We start from the raw sequence: 25456 nt of genomic DNA, 5'->3' as shown, positions 1-25456 counted from the left end.
AACAACAACAATATATATATATATATATATATATATATACACACACACACACATATATATATATATATATGAGAGATAAAGGCCCTAAGTGTTATGAATAAAATACAACAGTAGCAAGAATTGGAGAGAAATTAACCCTGACTTAGGAATGGGAGAATATGTTATGGGGTAAGTCATAGAGCCTCTCATTTAAAAAACAAACAAACAAAAGATTATTTTTTTTTTTAAACTACATTTGCAATCCAAGTAGATTATACATCTGGACTTTGGAAACCAGCAGGACCCAGTATTCACTTTTCTTTCATCATACAGATCAATAGCCCAAGCAAGTTACATTCAGGGAAGAAGCCACTGCACCCTGACCAGGTTTCTGTTACTTTGCTGACCCTTGATCCCTTCAGCCTAACAAACTGACTCTCGGACCAGCTATTGTTCGACCAGTTTGTCCAGTCTCTTACTGGCCTCTAACTATTGAACAGAGATATGTTCAACTGTGACACCTTGGGCCAGCCCAAGGCACGTTGAGGCAGGTACATTTCTGAATAGTTTGGGTGACAACTGCTGAGGGGGCCAAAATTCTTTCAATAGAATGCTTTCTTGCCCAACAGAAAAAGAAAGAAGCCATACTAGTATTTCAGCAAATTATAGACAATGAGAAAATTAATCAGGTGTTCTAGTACCTGCAGTTCTCAGCCTGGTAGTAATGAATTCTTTGTGCTACTGAAAAAAAAAAAAAAAAGCTCTATATTGATTATGCTGACACTGACAGTAAAACTGTGTGGTGGCTGGTTTTCTTTATTTTTCTTCACATCTCAGATGAGAAAGTGGGTTATGATTCATCCTGCACAATCTGAGTCAAAATTCATTTTTGTTTCTTTTCAATTAGTTCTTGTGCATTCCACATTAAAAAAGCAAGAGTAGTTTGGTCAGCAAATGAGAACATTGTGGCATCTCTTGATGTGCTGCTTTCTCACACACAAAGATTAGAACATTTTTTGTATCCCCTAAAAATATTCCATGAGTCTTGGTGGTGCAGTGGTTAAGGCACTTGGCTGCTAACTGAAAGGTTAGCAATTCTAATCCACAGCCACTCCACGGGAGAAACATGAGGCAGTATTTACAGCCTTGGAAACCCTTATAAGGCAGTTCTACTCTGTCCTATAGGGTCGCTATGAGTTGGAATTGACTCACTGTCAATGGGCTTTGTTTTTTTTAGTTTCTAGTGATATTCCAAAAACAGGAGAACAACATAAATAAATACGAAGTGTTAATAACCCAAATAGAGACAAACATTACCACTGAAAAGTCAATGAGATCATTATTACACACTAATCATAAATGGGATAAATCAAGCCAGACACTGCACTAGGAAATCATACTAACATCTTTTATTTTTTGTCCTCCAGTATAGTTTAGAAAGCATTTATACAACTATTTGTTTAACTTGATCCCTAAGGTAAGCATATAAAGTAAACAAGTATAATGATTCTTTTTAATTGATGAAATTGCTCAGACTCACAAAGGCTAAGAAGTTGTATCAAAGAGTTGAAAGCCCATGTAAGTTAATCAAGAAAACCTAAATTATGACTTTGGTTCCATCTCTTAACTCTGATCTGAAAACTGCTAAAAGAATGATTCTCTATAATGCATAACAAAATATTCTAAAGCACATTCCAGATGTCAAATGCAACCAAAGACTCCAATTCCAGTGCTTGTTCCACTATACTATGTAACAAAATATAAATTATCCATTTCAATGACAGTGCTACATTATCTACACTGTAGACCATTATCACATTAATAGTTACCAATATTAATATCACTTATAGATGCCAAGGACCATTGTTGTTGTTGTTATGTGCCGTTGAGTTGGACCTGACTCATAGTGACTCTCCTTGGGTTTCCAAGTCAGTATCACTATGGAAGTAGATTGCCCAACCTTCCTTCGGAGGAGTGGCTGGTGGGTTTGAACTGCCAGCCTTCTGGTTAGCAGTCACATGCCTTAGGCACTATGCTACCAGAGCTCCTAAGGACCATTAGCAAACAACAGTATTGACCCCCCAAAAATACTTAACCGGAGTGACATTATGGTATCTAACTCTATCTAGCACATTGTATTCCTTGTATTCTACAATCCTATTTTACTTTTATTAACTTGTATCCAAAGCTACTGTAAATGCTGCAGAGCTTTTCAAAAAATTCAGAAAGTGGGAAACAGTATCAAGCAGAGTGTAAAATGAAGTAAGGAACATAATTCTTAGGATTCATTTTCCAATTCTTCCCTGGAAATATGACACAAGCAATATTTTAGTTTTACTTGGTACAGCCATGTTTTCTATCCATCTACATTTTAAAAATGGATAGAGGACCATACATGAAATATGTTTGAGGCAAAGAAATTAAAACACCAAAAGGATCCATGTAGATCACATAGTCTAACCTCTTGATACAAGATGCAAAACAAACATCAAACTAGTTGCCATTAAGTCAATTTTAACTCATGGTGACCCCATAAGCATCAGATGAGGCCCATGGAAAAGGGAGTCATCCAAGATGTCACAGTGAGTCACTGGGACAGTGTCAAACTCAGAATCTGTACTCTGGATGTTTGATGTCTGGCTATTTATACCACTGCACTGTCTTTCATGATAAAATGATAATCTGCATCCATCCCCCCCCCCCAAAAAAAAAATATATATATATATATATATATATATATATATATATATATACATACAAAAAAAAAAAAAAAAAAAACATGTTTATTTTATAAAAATGTGAACTGTAACCTGGAGGACATTATTTCACCATGGTATCCCATCAACTTATTTTGTGAATCAAATCCGTATTTGTCAATATTATGGGCATTAAATTGTTCACAGATGAACATTTTAAATCCAGCATTTAATTCAGTGTCTTTTATGAGATAAAAGCAATTGTGCTTTAACCAATAAAATCAGATTATGAGTATTACTGAACATGAATGAAGATGCAGTAGGTTAAAAAGCTAATTGATTTAAATAAAAATATCAGGCTAACAATAGCATGGATAGTATACAGTATACAAAACCACTGCTATTGAGTTTATTCTGACTCATACTGACCTTATAGGACAGAGTGGAACTGCCCCATAAGGTTTCCAAGGCTGTAAATCTTTACAGAAGCAGATTGCCACTTCTTTATCATAGAGAGGGCTGGTGGGTTCAAACTGCTGATCTTTTGTTTTAATCACTGTGCCACCAGGGCTCCCTAAAATGATTAACAGTGCCTTCAGAAGCTGGAGAATAGGGAGCTCTCAGGCTAGATGATTTCTGTAAGTGCCCTTCCAGCTTTGCCATGATCTTAAGGCTGAACAGAAGAGATATGAGGAGTCAGGGGAGGTTAAGAACTGTTTTCTGTCACCTCCTGCTTAACTGCATCCTCTAAGCCTCTTTCAGCAAAACACTTCTGTATAGTTTCTTCATTCTTTCTTGTTGAATTTCAACAAATGATGCTCAGTGCCAGGTAGGAGTGAAGCCAGGTCTGAGAGTCCTATAAAGGGAAGGTTTGACAGTCAGAGAACCAAGTGGGGACTGTGACCAGAGCAGGACAGTGCTGTAATGAATGTGGGGAGAATTTAGTGCAATGCGGCCACCATGAGAGTCAAGGCCATGAGAGTCAAGGTTGGAAAGAGTTCCTTGGCCTTGGTTATTATCTTTTGCTTATTTTTCTTTAAATGAATTCAGCTGTCTTTACTGGGACTCTAATCACAGACACAGCATTGCCATCCTTTCACGCCTCATGGGGGCTCCCTTGAGTGTCTCCCTATGTGGACTCTTTTGCCACTTTATGTGGTATAGGTCAGTTGGTATGTAATAGCAAGAAATCCCAAAGCTGGATCAAAAAGACTGGATTTTCCAGTTGTGAAATCTGTTCTCTGTTAAAACTCTAGAGGATTTAATGAATGCCTTCTCTTTGGGGCATTATGCTACCTCATTTTTATCATCTTACATAGGACACACTACAATGATTGGTGTATAATAGGCACTCAATAAATATTTGTAGATGAATGAATCTATTCAATTAATAGTACAGAAACAGATGCCTACCAAGTAGAACTCCACAGATGTTCAAACAATGGCCTTGCTGACAGTCAATTAATTATGCCTTTAACAATCCTAAAGTCACTTCAGAAAAGTCTGGAAAGAGATGATGATCTTTGTGTTTTAAAGAAAATTTGTGGAGAAAGTGCAGGTCAGGGAGGAGGGTGGTTTGGATGGAAAAGGTAGATGAGTTCAGAACTATCTGTGTCTGCATGTTGCTTAACATAAAAAAAAAAATAATAATAATGTATATTTGTAAGTTTAAGCCTCAGGAATAGCTAAGTCTTAGTACACAGCCATAGGTGTGCTACACAATCTGAGACTTTTTGTGGGTGTGTGCCATATGCAATGGCACCAGATCTTTCTCTCCCAGATTTTATATGTGCTTCACAGTTATTAGACAAAAGATGTTTGATGTTGTAGCAGGAGCCTTTTTCTACATTTATTTTTATTTTCTTCTGTTAGTAACTCAAATGTAACTGAATTGATGGGTATCTGCTCTTTGTGTCAAGAGTATGAAACTCTAGTTGTGGGTGGTGTTTAAAAGTCATGAAGGGGTCTGTTTTAAGAGGATGGCCTTCCACAACTAGTTGCTATGAACAACACACATAAACATGAGGAAAGGATTTTTCCTTCAATGAGATGTCCTGATCATCTGATCAACTAGATTACCATATTTTGTGCAAATAACAGACATGTTATGCATTTTTTTTTGCCAGAATTTTTTTACTTAATTGCCATTTCTACATGCTATATGTGTGGTTACATTATTTACATGGGTGTGTTATTTGCGAAAAGCATGGTAAAACAGAGGAAACTGAAGAGGTTGAGGATGTGAAAGATTGCGCTGGGAATTAAGAATAACAAAAGAACCCCAAAACAATAACAACAAGAACAAAAACCCAAAGCCCTGGAGTTGATTCCAACTTAGCGACCCTAGAGGACATGAGTAGGCCTGACTATAGGGTTTCCAGGGCTATAAATCTTTATGGAAGGAGACTGCTACATCTTTCTCTTGCAGAGTGGCTGGTAGTTTCAAACTGCTGACTTTGGAGTTAGCAGATGATCACTTTAAACACTGCACCACCAGGGCTCCTTAAAGAACCCTAGAGTGGGAAAATGTGATCTAGAATTTAAACAAAATAAAAACTCAACTGTTTAGTCTGTGTATTGATCCAATTCAATTCTTAACTTTCACAGAAGACATCTATAGAAGATTAAGTCCAAGGGTGTCAATTCATTTTCACTGAAGCTCAAAGAATGTATCAACCATGTTTTACCCTACTGTGTATGTGTTTCATTGCTCTTAAGTAGGTAAATAAATGTCTGTATCATAACCCACAGCTTTGTTGCTAACTAGTTTGTGACCACAAAAAATTTATCCATTTTCATCATCTGTGAAAATGAGATACTTTGGCCTAAATAGTCTCTAGGATCCCATCCAGGGCTAACATTTATGATTCTATGAGATGTGAAATAAATATCTATTAAATGAATAAAGCACTTCCCCCCTGCAGATTACTGTATGCCATGTCCTGTGGCAGGGAACATGGAACATTTGCTCACAATATTCATTCCTTATTTCATTAATTCATTAGAGAAATATTAAACATCTCCTAAGGGCCAGGCATTGTCCTAGGACCAGTGATGGTGATACAGCAGCACACTAAACAAGGATTGATGCCCTCAGTCACACATTCTAGCAGAAAAGATAGACAATAAATATTACAAATAAGTAAATTTGATAAAGATAATGAGGACAAAAGACATTGGTTATCTTTTCAATTCCTTTGTATTTAAAAATCAAGGCACTCAGGTAAACATTACTACACAGGTTCTAACAAGTCATTGATTTTATTATTTTTAAGGGTAATATATTCCTGGCTAAGTGTGAATAAGGTATATTCAAATCTGGGTTCACAAAAATTGCAGACCCAACTTACTTCTTCACTTTTTTTAATAGCCCTGCCATTCCTCTTGCTACCATCAGAGACTAATTTTCTTTCTTTACTCAGATAGGAAACATTGGTGATAGAGTTCAAAACACTCCCACCTGTATGACCTTGAACAAGTTATCTGGGCTTCAGTTTTCCAGAAAATGAATAGCTGTTCGTAAATAGTTTCAAAAAATCACATTTTTCTTTATGATTTTATAACCTAGGATCTCAAATCAGTGGTTGTAAACTTTGGTGTAGTAAATTACATAGTGTGGCTTTTCCAGCCATAAGTCTTTGTAAACTCTGTGGTGAAATTTGCTGTGAGCAACTGAGTAGCTCCTGGTCGTTAAAGTTATCCACCTGGGATATTTCTGTTGGGAGCAGCATAAAGTAATTTTCTGGGAAGTTTACTCCACTCTCTCTCAGGTGTATAGAATTCTGATGCTGGGATTGGTTAGTTTGGTCACTCTGCCAGGCTCAAAAGGAGCCCTCTTAGAGGCAGAAGGAATCTCTCACTGCCAGCTGGGAGATGTGAGAGACATGCACTGCTGAGAGAGAGAGATGAGAGACATGCCCTGCTGGGAGAGAGACAGCAAGAGATATGCACTGCTTGGGGAGAGACACAGAGACACGCACTGGTGGGAGACAGACTGGACTGAGAGACAGTGGGCTGAGAGAGACTGATCATGTTCCTGAACTTGAATTGTAGCCTGCTGCTTCCCTAACAAACCCCATAATCTTTGAGTTCTGTGTGGCCACTGCAGTGAATTACTGAACCCAGCAGAGAGATGATGTGTACTATGGGAGGAACAGCTGGCATCAGGGCTGTTCCATGCAGGAATAGGCCTTGGGTGACTGATGGTGATTCTGTCTTCCTCTTGTGGGGTTAGAGGAGGTCAGAAGATGTGGCCTCCCTGCCCCTTTGGCAGTTGGTGTCAGAAGTGGGATTCCTTAAAGTGGCTTCAGACTCATAGAAGCATGGGACTTTGTAAAAGAAAGAAGGAAGGGACCTGGGAAGTGAAACTTTGAATTCTTAGATGGTTACTTTGGTTGGTGTTACCTATTAAAGGATATAATTGATTCAGAGGCTAGCACTTTTGGTTATACCCAGCAAAAGGCCCAAAGCCATATACATAGAACAGGAAGGTAATCAAGGTGAAGAGATGAACCTGGCATGTCTTAAAAAGGATTATGTGTTTCAGATTACATGTTTATCTGAATGTACTATGGGTATTGAATGTTCTCTTACCTGTTTGTACATTAGAAATGATTATGGGGTATGGATAATGGAGAGCGTGTAAGTCCTCCTTCGGCTGATACTTGATTGGTATGTTAAAAGGGGAAATAGAATTTTTCCAGAAGAAACACAGGCTTTTGTTTCAAATCTTGTGTGTAGAGTATAGAGGGCTTAGGTAGAAAACCTGAGCACCACCCAGAACTACTGAGAGAACAGAAGATCTACGTTTGAAGACAGGACCCACAGGAAAAAAATCACTGCTTGGCTTTTTTGAATTTCAAGCAAGCAGATAGGCTTTGGCTGCATTGAGGCAGGAAAGTCATGGTCCATGAGAGAAACCCCTTCCAGGACAGAAAGTTAAAGGAAGCTAGCAAGTAGTAGGCTTGTATGTTACTTGCTTGTGACCACCTGGGCCCATTTCAGTGGAAATGGGGGAAATGTAGCAAAGAAAAAATGGGCTGAGTTTGGTACTCTTTGACCTAGACCACAGAGGCTGGGGATGAAAGGAAGGGCTGGCTGGTTTGAAGGGCAAGGTGTTGTGAGCCTACGGACATTGAAACAGTCCCTGAGAAGTAAGGATGTGAGAGAGAAGGTGCTGGCTGGTCTGAAGTGAAGGGAAGAGAGTGTAGCTCCCAAACTTGGTAGCTGGTACTCATGACCTAGCTGGGATGGCTAGAGCTAAGCTGAACAGAACCTGACCAAATGAAGAGGAAGGTGTTTGACACTGAACTAGTATTAAGTTGCTGCAATTTGATGGCTTGCACTGGGCTGGACTTTGCTTATTTATGGATGCAGATGCCCAAAGTTTCCAAGCAGAAGAGAAGATTCTACAGAGAAAAGAACATGCTTATCTCCTCAGAGTACTGGTTTGATAAGGATGGGCAAATTAGAAATTGGCTATGTAAAATGGGGGAAGATAAAGGTATGAATTGGCTGGCTTACACACTTTCATGGGTATGGTTATTCTTAAACTGATGGTGAAAGGGATGTTAATTTTTGAAGTATAAAAGGGACAATGTCAAGAAAAGCCAGGAGGTGACCTACAGTGTAGTAAATTACATAGTGTGGCTTTTCTAGCCATAAGTCTTTGTAAGCTCTGTAGTCAAATTTGCTGTGAGCAACTGAGTAGCTCTGGATTGTTAAAGTTATCCACCTGGGGTATTTCTGTTGGGAGCAGCATGAAGTAAATTTCTGGGAAGTTTGCTCTTTCTCAGGTATACAGAATTCTGATGTTGGGATTTGTCAAATTGGTCACTCTGCCAGGCTCAAAAGGAGCCCTCCTAGAGGTGGAAGGAATCTCTCACTGCCAGCTGGGAGATGCAAGAAACACACACTGCTGAGACAGAGAAGTAAGAGACATGTCCTGCTGGGAGAGAGACACCGAGAGACATGACCTGTTGGGAAAGAGACACCAAGAGACACACACTGCTGGGAGAGAGACTGGACTGAGTGACAGCAGGCTGAGAAAGACTGAGCATGTTACTGAACTTGAATTGTAGCCTGTTGCTTCCCTAATTAACTCCATAATCTGCGAGTTCTGTGTGGCCATTGCAGTGAATTCTTGAACCCAGCAGAGAGGTGGTGTATGCTGCGGGAGGAACAGTTGGTGTCAGGGCTGGTGAAAGGGCTGGAGGGGGCAGCATGTCTGGCCTTGCAGGGACAGGCCTTGGGCTACTGACAGTGATTCTGTCTTCCTCTTGTGGGGTTAGAGGAGGTCAGAAGATGTGGCCTCCCTGCCCCTTTGACAGACATGAATTAAATAGTTGAATTAATTAAAAACTAATGTGTGCTAAGACGGAACACAGGAGCTCTGGTAGCATAGTGGCTAAAGCACTTGACTGCTAACCAGAAGGCTGACGGTTCAAACCCACCAGCCACTTCTCGGAAGGAAGGTTGGGCAATCCTACTTCCGTAGTGATACTGCCTCGGAAACCCAAGGAGGGGTCGCTATGAGTCGGGGCCGACTTGACGGCACATAACAACAACAACAATAAAGATGGAACACATAAAATGCTTTGGATAAGTATTTATTTAATTCTATAAATATATACTGGTGTGAGTAAACATTTTACCAAAAGTCACGACCACAAAAGTAATACATCCAATCTGTCTTATTAACTAGAAAACATTCTACCTCCACCACACACAGATACCATACACAAAAGGCTGAAGGAAAGCAGAAAACTAAAAAACCCATTCTTTCTCCCAAATCAATAAAGCATTTTCTCAGAATCATTCATTTTCTAATTTTTCTTCCATTGTGGTTTTGTATTTTTTCATTAATTAGGTCATTTTTATGTGCAAACAAGATCCTTAAGGTCTCAGGTTCTATTCTCACTGAAGCCAACTGTTCACCTGGAGTCATTTCCAAGTTTGTAATGGATAAGAGTATTTTGGAAACCATTTTCTTGTCACAAACAAACAAAAAAATAAATAAAACAATGAAATATAAATTACTTAACACCTCTCAGTTGCACTTTTCCAAGGAGTCAGATTGTTCTAAGGTACAGGGTATGTTAATGGTCCACGAACAAGCCAGGAGAGTGGTGTCCGGCAGCGTGATGGGTTGGAGACAGGATCTGGAGTCAGTATGCTTGGGAGCCAGGGCAATTCTGCTACTTATTGGTATAACTTGTAGGTATTGTGGAGGGCCCTGCAGAGGGGAAGGTCCCTGCATTACTCAGATCCATAGTGCTTCAAATGCTAAATGGCCAAATGGAAAAAAGCACACTATCTGTTTTGCTGTCTAGCTCAAATGACATAACAATTACAGAAGTGTTTTACACCGTGCTATATAAATGTTAGTTGTAATAAAATAGTGATAGTCAGATGTGTGGTTGTTTGTTTCAGCCATGATCATCTTGGCTCCAACTCATGCCAACCCCATAAATAACCAAAGAGTTCATTGCCTGGCCCTACACCATCTTCAGGGCTTTTAGGAAGGCTGAGTTCACTCTTGTGGGCATTTTGCCATTCCATTTACTTGAGGGTTTCCCTTGCCTTTGCTGGCCCTCCACTTTACCAAAAATGACATCCTTCTCCAGTGATCAGTCCCTCCTGATGGCATGTCCAAAATACGTGAGTTGATGTCTCAGACAATATTCTGTGATCCAGAGTTTTTGCTGACTGATTTTTAGAAGTAGATCACCAGGCTTTTCATCCTAGTCTGTATCACCAGGCTTTTCATCCTAGTCTGTGTTAGTTTGGAAGCACTGCTGAAACATATCCACTATGGGACAACCCTCATGGTATTTGAAATAGTAAGTGGCATTCCACCAACATGTAAGCTACTACAATGACAAACTGAGAGACAGGTGGCAGAATCAGGAGGCAGAACTTGAAATGCCATGAAAGAGGCTGATTCCTAGGCAAGATTAGATGCCTAAAGTCACTGAATATCAGAGTTGGACAGTACTTGAGAAATCTAATCTAACTGTCTACCAGATGCTTGAGTACCTATCACCATCCTTCCACTGGACTTTGTCCTAGATAGACTCTTTCAATAATTTTCTTCTGTCTGTTAAAAAAGTTATTTCAATACTGAATGTGAGTCTACCCACTTCCATTCACTTGCCTTTGTTGTGCTAACTTTAGACCAACAAAGATTAAGCCAAATTCCTTTTCCACATTGTAGTCCTCTAGTATCAGTCAGAATCCTATGTATTCTCTTCTTCACACCTTTGCTTGCAACTCAAATTTTGATTTCCAGTTTCATCAGCATCTCAGTCAAAGTCTTCTGGAGATGCTTACTCTATCACCCTATTTTTCAGAACATTCTGCTTCTATTCATGGACATTCACTGGACTTTCATTTTTATCTCAATTGAGAAGATACAAAGCACCAAACATGGTGGGTTGGTATTATCAATGTTAATCCCAGTAAATTCCCATTCATGGCTTCATTCTTTCAAAGACTAACACCTGCCAAGTCCCTAATGCCTTATATCTTCTCTTTCTATCCAACTATACTTTGAAAGAGTAAAGCCTAGCTGCACTAGAACAAACTTCTGGCTTTATACAAACATTATCAATGTCCTCCACTAAATATAATATACAGAGATGAACAGAAAATTCTCAGATAAATTCCAAGTTCTGTGAAGAGAATTTAAAGTGATTCTTCAGATAGCTCCCTAACAATTTGAAGACTCACAATCTTCATTTTTTTAAAAGAAGGCATAAGACAATACCATATAAACCATGCCAAGAAAATTAAACCTCTGTATTTAAAAATATGCTACAAGATATTTTCATTCCATCCTTGGATACATTACAACTTTCATTTTCAGTGATGCTCTATTCCAGTAGTGTTGTTTTCATTCAGAACACTGTTATTTGGAAAGACTTGTCATGATGATGGTCACAGACATACAGATATGGAACATCTCACCTAGAAACATGCTTCTCCTTCAAAATGAATGAAATAGTCTTTGATAAAAATGTTCAGTATCTGTAGTTGGGCACCATTCAGTCCTTCTGGTCTCATGGAAAAGGAGGCAGTTGTCCATGGAATCAATTAACCACACATTCCATTTTTCCCACCTATTCTGGACTTTCCTTTTTTTTTTTTTTTCTCTATTGTTCTTTAGGAGTTCTGGTAGCATAGTGCCTAAGGCACTTGACTGCTAACCAGAAGGCTGGCAGTTCATATCCACCAGCCACTCCTCGGAAGGAAGGTTGGGCAATCTACTTCCGCAGTGATACTGCCTCAGCAACCCAAGGAGGGGTCGCTATGAGTCGGGTACGACTTGACAGCACATAACAACAACAACCAGGTAAATAGAGACTAACTGTTGTATCTTGGATGACACTTGCAAGCTTTTAAGGCTTCAGGCAGCACACAACAACTACTAGATAGAGCAGAAGCATTAAAAAGGATATTAGGCCAATTAAATTGGATATCCCATGAAACCCTAGCCCTAAACCTCTAAACAAAGAAACCAAAACCTATCAGGTGTTCAGTTGTACATAAGAAACCTACTTTTCCATGAGTCCAGAAGAACTGGATGGTGCCCAGCTACCATTACTGAAGTTTTTGATGGAAGATTCTTTAGAAGAATAGTTACTAAAAGGAAAAAAAATACAGAACAGAATTTAAAATTCACATGGAATCCTATTTTCTAGAGGCATGGAAGCTAGATGAATCCTCAAAACCATTTATCCTGAGATAATCTTTAAATCTTAAATAAAAAATATTCCCTGAAGTCTTCTTAAAACCAAACAACAGTTTAGCTTAACTAATACTGAATGTCTGCCTTGAGCACTGTGCTCTTTTTAAGAACAGTATATATGGGATCAAACTGGTAACAGCTACCCAAAAGATTAGACAGGAAATGTAAAGGCAGTGGACTTTATATTGATTGAGGAGGAACAACCTGGGAAAGCCGAGAATGACTGCACAACTGGAAGAATGTAATCAGTGCCACTGAATCGTACATGTACAAATTGTTGAATTTGTGTATGTTCTGCTGTGCGCATTTCAACAGCAACAACAAAAAATAAAATTATATAATAAAAATTACAACAACAACAAAACGAATAAAAGTACACAATGTAGAGGCTCCAGGCAACGGTCAACAAGGAAAGCTCATGGAAAATCTTAAAGAAGTGTCTTAAGATTATCTAGAAATAAACTCAACTTTCCTTTACATTTTCCTCTATAAACTGTCTGAAAAACAGAATCTTCAAAGCCAGTGACCAGCCAGGTAGAGTTCCCAATTTTCTAGCAATTATACCTTTCTCCCCTATTCATTTAACAGTTTATTCTAAAATTTCCCCTCCATTTTAAGTTCTAAAATTTAGTTTAAATTATAATTAACTTATAGTTCATCACCTCTTGTTCCTTCTCTGTGTCTATCACTGCAACTAAGAGTCTCCTCAGTTCTAAACATATTTTTCTAGTTACCCAGGGAACCAGATTGCTCCAAGAGGCAAGCATTTGAATCAAAGTATGTTTCTTTATTGCAAATGATTTGAGCTAAAGATTCACTACCTGGTTAAGTGAATTAGATAAGAATTTTCTCCTACCTCCAACTTCTATGTTTCCTCTCTACCCTCACCAAGTCCACTCAAGGTCACCACTGAAGAAGGAAAGACACTTGGAGATGGGCAGGGAATCCATTATAGTGCAAACTTAAATCCAAGCAGGTGAGAAATGTTCACTGCTTAAGAGATTTTATCTACCCCTCAAAGATATGGACTTACGCAATTGCTGTTATCATGGTCCACCCTCTGTAGTATTTACTTAATACTGTAATGCAAAGTCATAACTTTTGATGAAGATGGAAGAAGGAAGCACGGGGATACTAAAATTAGCATCTTTTCAAAAGAAATCAATTTTAAAAAGGTACCTATCTAAGATTCAATTAAGGATTCCTGCCTGTAATGTTTTATCAAGAATTGGCTTGAGAGAACAGGATAAGCTGTGGCTATAAGCAACTTTCCCCTCCCCTTCTTCTGCCTAGGTTGGCAGAAGGGTTAAAAGGTAGCTTATATGGTTGACAGGAATGTACCAGTTGTGCTAACTTCCTAAAGTGTGTAGCTGAGCCATGGCAAAAAGCCTAGGCTTAGGGTCATGTCAGTTAATTAAATATACTTGAAACATATCATCAGTGATGTTAAAGTCTGGACTACCAAACGTATAGTGGACCTTCCATCTTTCACTTGAAGATCATCACTTGAGAAAGGAGAGGGTGACATGAGGTAGGAATAACTAACTATTGACAATCTGCAGAAACAGCATATGCCTTCCTTTAATGTAGTGAATCAGAACAGACTTGAAAGTGGAAGAGTGAGTCCAAATTCTGAAGTTTATTAACTATGTGACCTTGAACAACAGATTGAACCTTTCTGAATCTGTTTTCTCATCTGAAAAGGGAAGACATGATGTTCATTCCTAGATCTGCCAGTGAGACCATGGTTGCGAATGCACTTTGTAAACCTGAAGAACATTAGGTAAATATCAGTTACTATCATCACCATCATCCTGGACATCATCTCAAAACATCTCAACATCTCAAAAAAAGGGTATGTGTCTGGTAGAAAATAATGGAACAGATACATAACTAAGGCAAATTGCAAAGACCTATGATAGTCATTAGAGAAGCCCTGGTGGCACAGTAGTTAAGTGTTTGGTGGCTAACCAAAAATTTGGAGGTTTGAATGCACCAGTGGCTATGTGGTAGTGTAGAAAGAAGTGGCAATCTCCTTCTGCAAAGATTACAGCCTTGGAAACCCTATGGGCAGTTCTACTCTGTCCTTTAGGGTAGTTATGAGTTGGAATTGACTCAAAGGCCAATGGCTTTGTTTGTTTTAGTATCATAGTCATTAAAATGGTCCCATGTATAAGGTTACTGATGAAGGTTGAAGAATATAGTCTGCTGTATGGATTACATCTCAATATAAAGAAAACAAAAATCCTCACAACTGGACCAATGAGCAGCATCACAATAAATGGAGAGAAGATTGAGGTTGTCAAAGAATTCACGTTGCTTGGTTCTACAATCGATGCCAACAGAAGCAGCAGTCAGGACATTAGATGATGTATAGCATTGGGGAAGTCAACTGCGAAGTAACTGTTTCAAGTGCTGAGGAGCAAGGATATCTCCTTGAGGACTAAGGTGCGCCTGACGCAAGCCATGATATTTCCAATCGCCTGGTATGCATGTGAGAGCTGGACAATGAATAAGGAAGACCGAAGAAGAGTTGATGCTTTTGAGTTGTGGTGCTGGCGGAGAATGCTGAAAGTACTGTGGACTGCTAAAAGAACTAACAGATCTGTCCTGGAGGAAGTGCAGCCAGAATGCTCCTTGGAAGCAAGAATGGCCAGACTTTGTCTCACCTGTTTTGGTCATGTTGTCAGAAGGGACCATTCCCTGGAGAAGGATGTCATGCTTGGTAGGGTGGAGGGTTGATGAAAGAGGGGGAGGCCTTCAACGAGATGGATTGACACAGTGGCTGCGATGATGGGCTCAAGTATAGCAGGGATTGTGGGGCTGGTGCGGGATTGGGCAGTGTTTCGTTCTGCTGTGCGTGGGGTCGCTATGAGTCGGAAACAACTCGACGGCACTTAACAACAACAACAATGTATAAGGTGCAGAAATGTGACTCCATTTCTCCCATCCAAGGAATCTTAAGATAATTCATCCATAAAGGGCTTCGATAATTTTCTTTTTCTTTTCTTAGCATCTCTGGCTGTTTTAACGTGAAGTAATGCCACCCTCCCCTCCTACGTGTATGTACACACACACATACACACATATATTCAAAGCAAGTTGTATATATCACAATACTTCATCCTAAATACTTTATCATGTTATGTAATTTGTAAAAATAAGAATAATTTCCTGTGTAACCAGAATATCATTAACATATTCAATAAATCATCATTGTTATATTGATATTATATAACATATAGTTCATATTCAAATTTCTCTAACTTTCCCCACAAATCCTTCATAGTTTGTTGCCATTGATAATCCAATCAACATTCATGCCTTGCATTTCAATGGCATCCACTTCAATCTCATTTAATCTAGACTAGTTCCTCCTCTAACTTTTCATATAACCTTGGTAATTTTGAAGAATATAGGTCAGATGTCTTGAGGAATGTCCTGTCATCAGGATTTTTCTAATTCCTCATGATTGGACTCAGGTTAAACATTTTGACAAGAATAGTAGATGGGCGATGGTGTGTACTTCCTACTAAATCATCAATTGGCATATGACAGTTTGTCCCATAATGGAGATGCTAACTTTCATAATTTCATTACTGGATAAAGACCTCTCCATTGTAAAGGTATATCTTTTCTTTCTTTGTAATTAATAAATAATCTGGAGTTGATCTCTCAATATCCCCTCTCAATACCTTTAAGCACACTGTAATTATAATTCTTCTTTAATTATAGAGAGAAACTGTTAAAAGTGATGAGAAGCTCAAAAAAGAAAAAAAACAAAAAAGTCAGTTCATTCATGAACTATTCCACTTAAGAAAAACAAACAAACAAAACTGGAGGAGGCATAAAATGAAAGCAACTTGACTATGAGAGAACCTACAACCCTAGTCTGTTGACAGCATTTATTCACATTTCCTACCACTCCATGTATAGCTTGCAGTCCAGCAGGAGACCTTTGACATGAAAATACTTTACTACCTTCAACAAACAGCTAGTTTGAATTGAAACGCCAGCATTAAATAGACAAAGTGATGGAGGAAGTGAATAGGTGATGGGATTGAGGTGGGTCTAGGGATGGCAGTAGAAATAAGAGAATTTCCTTTACAGTAATTCATGTCAGTCAATACTATTTCTGGCCTAGAATGGACTGAAGGTAAAATCCTGGTAGAAAGCAAGAGAAGACTCTTATCCTTTCCCTTAGGTCAGGTCCTCCTGGTGTAAACACACTTCCATGGAGCCTTCCTTCCCTCTCGTCTTTAGGCAGACTCATGGATCCAGTCTTCTATGCTCACAAAGCACCTCAGTCACACCCAACCCAAGCAGACACCTGTACTAAAATCCCTAACCCATCTGCCTCTCCCTTGTCCTTCTCAGGAACATGTGAGCTTCCTAAGAGTAGAGCTTCTGCATCTGGGTGTCTCTAGCACCCAGCAGAGGGGCAGACAAAGAGCAGGTGCTCAGCAAATATTTAAGGAATAGATCAATAAATGGAAGTTCCATTAATTATTCCTTTGCATGTTGCATTTACTTAGCCAGCAAGAGGTAGAACGGCATTTACATCATCCACCCAACAGTTCCCGTGGCATTTATCTCATGTGCAATGACTCATTATGTAAGGCAAAGTTCCTACCCTTTGTTGTTGTTGTTGTTGTTAGCTGGCTTCAACTCATGTTATGTCTGAATACATTGTTGTGGATATTGTGTTACTCCATCTCACTGATGGTTTCCCTCAACAAACGAACAACAATGGAAGAGGCATAAAATGAAAGCTGATCCTCTCCTTTATCAAACAGGATGTTTTTTTCTAGTGTTCCATTTCAATTTTGACAATTTCTAATTCTCCTTGAGTCATATTTTGTATATTCCACACTCATTTTGAGTCATGCTACACACACACAAATACAGGTTCTGAAGACTTTACTCCACCTCATAATTAAGATCAACTCTAATTTGAGAAAGCATCTCTTCCCTAGTCATATTTTGAATGTCTTCCAACCAGGGCGGCTCATTATTCTGTTGTTATACATAGGGTTTTTACTGGCGAATTTTCAGAAGTAGATAGCCAGATCTTTCTTCCAATCTGTCTTAGTCTGGAAGTGCTGTTGGGACCTGTCCATGATGGGTGACCCTGCTGGTATGTGAAATACTGGTGGCTTAGCTTCTGGCCCCATACAGGCCACCAAAGCATGACAAACTAATGGATGGGTGGTAGCCCTAGTCCTGAGCCGAGCATTAAAAGCCCTCTCTAGGTTGGCCCCACCTACTTCTCCAATCTTACCTCCCATTATTTGCTCCTTCCAGCATGGGCACTCCAATTTGGCTGATTTATTCAGTGTCATGTCAAATTACCCCCTTCAGAAAGAATCTTACTTTTCCACTATCTTTCCACTTCCAAATCTCAATTAGCATTATTTCCGAGCCTTACCCAAAGCCTAACTACTCCATAAACACTTCTCTATCCTTGCCTCTATTCTTCTGAATACTCAAAGAACACTAGCTGAACTTCTATTAAGTCACTTTTAACTTTTTCTTTTTTGTTATAATAAAACAACATAACTGTGTACATATATTAAGAGTATAAATACACTTTTAAAGTTAAGTCCATGCAGGCCTAGCTCCATATTCACCCACAACACCTAACAAGATAATCTGTACATAATAGGCAGCTAGTGGATTTTTCTGGCATAAGTAAATATTCCTTGAGTAATTCAGGCCTCAACTCATATATTGCTTACTCTGTCTAGTTATAAGAGGATATCCATCCCTTATTTTCCACTTGTCCAAAGCTGATGTTCTCCATAAAACCATTCCTAAATATCCAAAGTGGTTAGCTCTCCTTATCTTCTATATGTAGTTATTTAAATGTATAGACTAAGACCCTGGATTCTAATACTACTCCTGCAATTAATTAGCTGTTGATATGGGTGAAATTCTGTAACATTCCTGTGCCTCAATTTCCTAATCTGGAAATAATAACAACAACTACTTCACAGGGTTATGTTTTCCTGTGAGGATGAAATGAGTTAATTCATGTCATGTACATAAAACAGTGTTTGCCGTATCATGAGCACTTCACAGAAATTAGCTATTATTCTGGATTGTCTCTTATGGTTAGTAATATTCACTTGGCAATGATTTTATACTGATTGGTGCCATCTGTTTTATTGTTGCAAAGAACTTAAATTTAAATCAGGTAATTCTAATAGATTTTTATATGACATATCTTATGTCCTTAAGTAAATGGTAAGTATAAAAGAGAAAGGGAGAACTTTGATTATTGATCATATTATACATGCCAAGAACTTAGCTAAGTGCTTTTTACAAATATTTCATTCAATACTCAAAATAACAGTTTAAGTTAGCCATCATTTACATATTATAGATAAAACAAAACAAAAACGAAGGTTTAGAGAGTGTAATTTGTCCTAGTTTTCTAAGCTAACAAGGAATAGAGCTAGGAAAGTCCTTGAAGACAAAGATACTCTTTATCTGTTTTTCAGAGTGTGCAATATATATCCATTATACAATTTAATTCAATCTTCTTTATTGTTGTACCTTTTGTTGCTATGATATTAGAAGCATATATACTTTGTATGTTCACTTTTCATTTTTAACATTCCTTAATAGAGAGACCTTAGTTCTCATTTCTAACATGTTTTGTCTTTTAAAAGTTTATCTGAGACTCCAATATAAACCATCCTCCCATTGCAATGGGAAGAGTATGACACACACTTATGGTATATCTTTTAATGTTATGTTTCCATAGCACCTCACATAAGGCAGACAACTCATAAAGCTATGTTATACTAATGGACTGAACTGATCACTGGTACTGGTTCATAATTCACTGGTTTGGAAAGAGGAGAAGTTAAAAAATAAAAACAAAAAATATAGGGAACAAACATCCTGTCCTGGAACTGGGATAGGGAAAGGATTAAGAATGCAGAGTTTAACCAATGATTAATTCTATAATTTGTGCATGTATTTTTAGGCCAGTGAGAAACCTAAATGCACAAGGAATCCTATTTCTGCCTAATAGGAAGCTAATTTACTGCCAAAAATAATTAATAATTTGAATAAATTTTTACCTCAAGCAACTTTACATTATCACTGAGATTTTTATATAAGCTAAGCAGACACATTTCTGATAATCTCAGACAGGAAGTCCCAGAATTGCTCAGTTGGGGGCGTATGCATACTAACTCCCATGAATCTAGCCTCAAATACTTCACAGGTGGGGGCTGAAACACTCCAAATTACCAAGGAAGAAAATCAGGACAGGACACTGAATTCAGCAGTCAGCTCTAGACTGCACTTACCAAAGTATTCATCAGCAGGTGGATTTTCCATGTCATACAGCATCTTCTTGGTCAGATGTTCAAGCTCATCCTCTGGACGGAATGAGGAGGGAACAGTTGGAGGCCCCATTGACACTGGGTGTCCGCCCTGAAAAGCAGAAAACACCATGGTCCTTTAAATCTAACCTAGGTATCAATGAAAGCAATCAGCCTGAAGAAGTTGTGTTTTGCATTGCAGAGGAAAAAGCACTGGAGTTTGCCATTAGCAGACCTAGATTTTAGAAATAGTTTAATTACCTATTCAGTCTCTGACCTTAGACAAATCACTTTATTCACTTGCCTTCTGTACAGGAGTCATCTATCAGGCTTTAGAAATCCATGTTTAGAACAGTAGGAATCTACCCTTCTGGAGGGGCTGTCAGGTAGCAAGCACTGTAATTATAAAGTCAAATTATTCAGGGCTCCTGCCTTCAACAACTCATAGTGTAGGAAGAAACAGACATGGAAATAGATCATTACAATAAAATGTAAACACTAAAACACAGGTACAAATCCAGTGCCCTGAGATGGGAAGAGTCTGCCAGAAAGGACATGGCATTTTAGTTTGATCTTGAATGATAAACTGGATTTCACCAGATACCAAAAAAAAAAAAAAAGAAGAAAAGAAAAGAAAGAAAAAGAACAAATGAAAGTAGAAAGAAGGGAGGGAGGAAGGAAGGAAGGAAGGAAAAAGGCCCTTTTAAGAACAGTACATGCAGTACATATAAAAGAAGATGTTTCTCAGCAAAAATGGTGAGAAAAAGGGAAGAAGCAGAGTTAGGAAATCCTGAGTGGAACAAGTGATTAAGTACTCAACTACTAACTGAAAAGTTGGGGGTTCAAACCCACCAAAAAGTGTCCTGGAAGAAAGGCTTTAGAAAGACAGCCTTGCAAACCCTGAGGAACATTTCTACTCTACATACATGAGGTCGCCATAAGTTGCAACTGACTTAACAGCAATGGGTTTTAGAGCTATGATGAGGCCAGAAAGATGGGATGAAGTTAATGCCAGGACTTCATTTTTAGGCAACATTGAATCATTAGTGGATTTTGAGAGCATGGCTGACTTTACTGAAGTCATGCTTCTGAAACATGCAAATCTGTAAACATCTTCAAACACCAAGGCCAAGCCAAAAAAAAAAAAACAAACTCACTGTTGTCAAGTCAAATCCGACTCATAGTGAACCCTCCTTGGGTTTCCGAGGCAGTATCATTACGGAAGTAGATTGCCCAATCTTCCTTCCAAGGAGTGGCTGGGGGGTTTGAACCATCAGCTTTCTGGTTAGGAATCAAATGCCAAATTGCAACCAGATGTCATGGTATTTCTGAGCAATTTAAAGGCTAATATGCATTAAAAAGATCCTAATACTGTGGTGGAATTTGGTAACTGCTTGCCCAAATCTATTTCCTCTTCTTTCTGGGCATACAGCTAGACTGTATTTCCCATCCTCCTTTGCTGTTATATGTGGTCATGTGAGGCACAAGCCAGAAGAAGCCTGAGTGCTCGTTGCTGCATGAAGAAGGGCCATCTACTGCCTCAAACTCTTAAAGGAGGGAGACCAGAAAGAAATATGCTCAAAGGTTAATGGTTGGAAGTGAGCGATTTATACATTTATATGTTTTCCATTTTCTGACATTGCCCTTTACTTGCTAGAGGCTCAGGAAATTGTTATTCCTGGGAAGGCTTATTATGGACATAACAGGTCAATGCAATCTAGGTCCCTAATGAAAGTTAGAGGTGGGGCAATACAATAAGGAGGACTTATTTCTGTAAACAAAATACACTTGGGAAGAATCCTTGGTGAGCAAGAAAGCTCTGCCAGTTTATGAATTACACAAATATCAGTGTCGTTCATATTTTTATAATACTTTATAGTATTTTGAAGCATTTTATATATTCTTACCTAGGAATCCATAGTACAGAAAGCTCATCTATTTAAAACCTACTCAAACTTGTGGGTCAACAAGTTTCAGTCAAGCTTCTAGACTCAGACAGACTAGGAAGGCCTGGAGACCTACTTCTGAAAAACAGCCAGTGAAAACTCATTAAGTCCTATCACATCATGATTGGGGTCACCATGAGTTGGGAGCCGACTCAACAGCAGCTAAGAACAATCTTAGTTTTGTCTTTAACTTGTCCTGTAATTTCCATTCCCAGGGCCTCAGTGTCTTTATGTGTAAAATGTTTTCAAAGGTTCCTTTGATTCTATTCTATCAGGTCTTTTGTGCCTGTAATGTGCAAGGCACATAGCATTATGGATATTGATAGTGAAATCACAGATACTCACATTTATAGGTTCTTTGTAGTCTATAGAAACAGACACACATGAGTAAGTGGAAACCTCATTATTGCAGAGGTTTCCACTTACAGAAGTACTTAGGCCACTTGTCAGCATCCCCTGAAACAATCCAGGACTTCATTCAGCATTCTTCATCTGAGTAAGCAGTGGGCAGGTCACAGGGTTTCTGCAGCCTACTGAACTTTCACTACACTTAGGGCATACAATCAGGAACATATAAAGATTAATCAGCCTATCCTATTCTCACCCCCCTTGGATGGAGAAAGCAGAATCCCACTGACAGTCCTAAAAATAAAGGAAGCCTGGTAAACAGTCTTCACTAAGGCAAAGGTCCAAAGACTCTGGGGGGGGGGGGGGGAGAAGAATCAGGGACATCTATCACCTTGAATTTTTGCTATCACATTTAATATTTAAACACATGTGTTGAAGGAACCATTTTTACAAAATGGCTACCTGATACCTGGTTACCATTTTAACCTCCTGATTTACTCTGATATTGGTCTTAACATTGCTCGTTATTTACCCTTGAGTCCTTAAAGGCTGTTGATTTCTAAGTTATGTGGAACTTGATAACTTGAATTTAGTTTAAATGCCCACCTTACCAGCAAAGCACCACCCAGGCAGATAAAACACTGGGAAAAGGCAGCCAAGATATTCAGAAAAATTACACGATAATGAATACTCTATCAACTCTGGGTACCGGAGCTGCTCATTTTTCTTGTCCATTTGTAATGATGTACAAGAGGTTCCTTCTCTCATAGGGAAAATAACTTCAATTATGTGTTCTTAAAAAAAGAAACATTGAAATTATCTTCTTTTCAAAAGGTAGAATTAGTCCCATTTTAGAGTTGAAGGCATGCCAGAAAAAATATATTTCTGATATTTTCGTTCTTTCCTTCCCATTTAGCTGTGTCAAGTTTGCAGTTTGCAATTTCCTGTGGCTGTCTCTTCTTTCTGACTCTCACTGAATTATCATACTCTACCCTCAATGTCTCACTATTTAATGGAAGGAGCAGCTCATTCTGGCCAAGGGCAGATAGCTGCTGGATACTTATTCTGCTTCAGATTAAAAGAACTGGCCACAAAGCAATGAGACACAGAGAATTAAGGGAGGGTAGGAGGATTGCCTGTTTGTTAACAATTAGAAACCCACAAGTGAAAATTCCTCACAGCTTCCTGTCAGTAGAAAAGTATGCTCTTGCTTTTTCTATTCATAAATTCCATTTCCTTAAAGAATGAATGGTAACTACACAAAATGAAAGACCCACAAATTTTGCCTTTAAAAGTTTGATTCTAGCTTTGAAATCCATTCCAGTCAGCCTCAATTTTCAAAGTTTGAGTTTCCCTTTTTATGCCATGCACTGATGCCTATAAGTCCACTTTCTTAAGGTATATTTGGAGTCCTAGCCAAAGAGTAAGGAGCTCTGGTGGTGTAGTAGTTTAAGCCATTTGGCTGCTAACTAAGAGGTCAGTGTTTCAAGCCTCCCATATGCTCCGTGGAAGAAAGATGCAGCAGTCTGCTTCCGTAAAGATTTACAGCCTTGGAAACTATGAATTTCCACTATGAGTCGGAATTGACTTGATGGCAATGACTTTGAGCCAAAGACTGATGATTCCAAATTACAGCATGGAAGGGCTGCAGGAAGACTTACTGCAGTCAGGAGAAAGGGCTGACCTTCACTAAGGCAGCTGTGATGTTTCCTAACCTGAATTTCTTGGTGGCCTAGGCTGAACTAAGGGAAAGTAGCTCCTTTCCACACATACCTCCCTCAGTGTCCATGTGTCAAAGTAGCCTCAAGAGTGTCCAGGCTTGGAGCATGCTTGCTCTTATGGCTTGATGTCTCAGTTCCCTGAGAGCTTGTTTCCCTACTATTGATATTCTCACTTATAAACTAGAGAATATAACTCATATGAAAAAACTTGTAAAATATTAAACATAAAATAAATGGCAGATATAATTACCAGGAGGGACAGCTCACAAACCACTAATAGACTTGATTCTTCTTGGGAGTGTAATGTTTGCAGACTAATATCTCTCCAGTAACTCTCCACGTTCCTATTTGCTGACAAAGTACTTCAGTATAGTATACCTGAGTTTCACATTCACTGTTACTTTAGCAAAAGATGTCATTACTCAGAGTACTTTTATCTATAAATCTTGAAATACATGGTATTTGGTGAACACCATGCTTTACTAGCTCTGCAAATTATTAATCTCTCCACATCACAGCCTTTGACACTGGAAGATAACTAGCAAAGCAGGGCTTATGTGAGCTACTCAAAGCAGAACAGCCTTCCCTTATGCTTTCCTGCCTGGATATAAATCCAGGTCAATGAAGTATAACCACTGATGCTATCCCACCTGGTAGCAAAGAAACAGGGAAGGTACATAGCAGTAGACCAGATTCTCAGGGTTAAGAAGAAGCTAGGTCAAAGGATCTCTTGCCAATTTAATTCACAGTTATCATTTCACTGCTCTTTCTACATTCCCAGGTGGGCCCCACCCTAAATGAGAAAACAAGTTGTGTATATCAGGTGAGAAGACCTCTCTCAATATTTTCTCCTCATGTATCACTTCATGTTGCTTTTACACAAGGCTAACAGAAGCACTTTCCAAATACTATGGCTAAAACTCCCATGCAAATTTCCCATTAATTAGGCTTTATAATGCTTCTTAGGTTTAAGGGGTTTGGTACAACAAGAGCAAGACAATTCAAGACATGATTTCTATTGGTTGGCTCTACCTCAACAAGACTTATAACATAAAAGTTTGATGAACAGAATGAACCTTTATTCAAGGTTGAGTTTTTCTTTGCCCCACTAGTGTCTGGCAGTGACTTGCCTTGAGAAGATGTTTCATCTTAACTTGATTCCTAGAACAATGCAAAGGGCTAGATGCTTCAGTGTTGGGAAGAAAGGTTTTACCGCTGCAATGTCCCATGGAAAGGCTATTCTTAGTCAAATGCTGGACTTTAAAGTATCATCAAGAAATGCCATAGTTTCACACAGGCAGGATGACTGTGGTTCTAATTCACTGTCTGTTCATTATGATATCGGACCAATCCCATATTGTTAGATATTATTATTAAAAAGATCCCTGGTGGCATAGCAGGCAAGGCATTTGGCTGCTAACTAGAAGGTTGGTGGTTCAAACCCACCAGTCACTCCATGGGAGAAAGATGAGGCAGTCTACTTCTCAAAAAGATTTACAGCCTTAGAAATGCAATGGGGTCACTAATGAGTTGGAAATGATTCAAAGGCAGTGAGTGGGAGTTTGGTTTTTATTGGATATTTAGATTATTATACATTTCTAACTACTACAACATTGAAAGGGAGCTCTGGTAGCATAGTGGCTAAGACACTTGCCTGCTCACCAGAAGGCTGGCGGTTCAA

General features: G+C 38.8%; 1 protein-coding gene across 1 annotated transcript in view; it reads right to left on the bottom strand.

The window, feature by feature from the left end:
• LOC103192915 (LIM domain containing preferred translocation partner in lipoma) overlaps positions 1–25456 on the bottom strand; it is a 637368-nt gene that overhangs the window by 198306 nt on the left and 413606 nt on the right. Inside the window, exon 5 of the mRNA XM_042780290.1 lies at positions 19746–19872. Within this exon, the coding sequence (XP_042636224.1) occupies positions 19746–19872 (127 nt within the window). The remainder of the gene's footprint in view (positions 1–19745; positions 19873–25456) is intronic.

Source organism: Orycteropus afer, unplaced genomic scaffold (assembly GCF_000298275.1).
Source record: "Orycteropus afer afer isolate SDZICR_OR568_19922 unplaced genomic scaffold, OryAfe1.0 scaffold00032, whole genome shotgun sequence".
Lineage (NCBI taxonomy): Eukaryota > Metazoa > Chordata > Mammalia > Tubulidentata > Orycteropodidae > Orycteropus > Orycteropus afer.
Note: the sequence above shows the minus strand (reverse complement) of the source record. Positions and strands in the feature narration are given on the sequence as shown.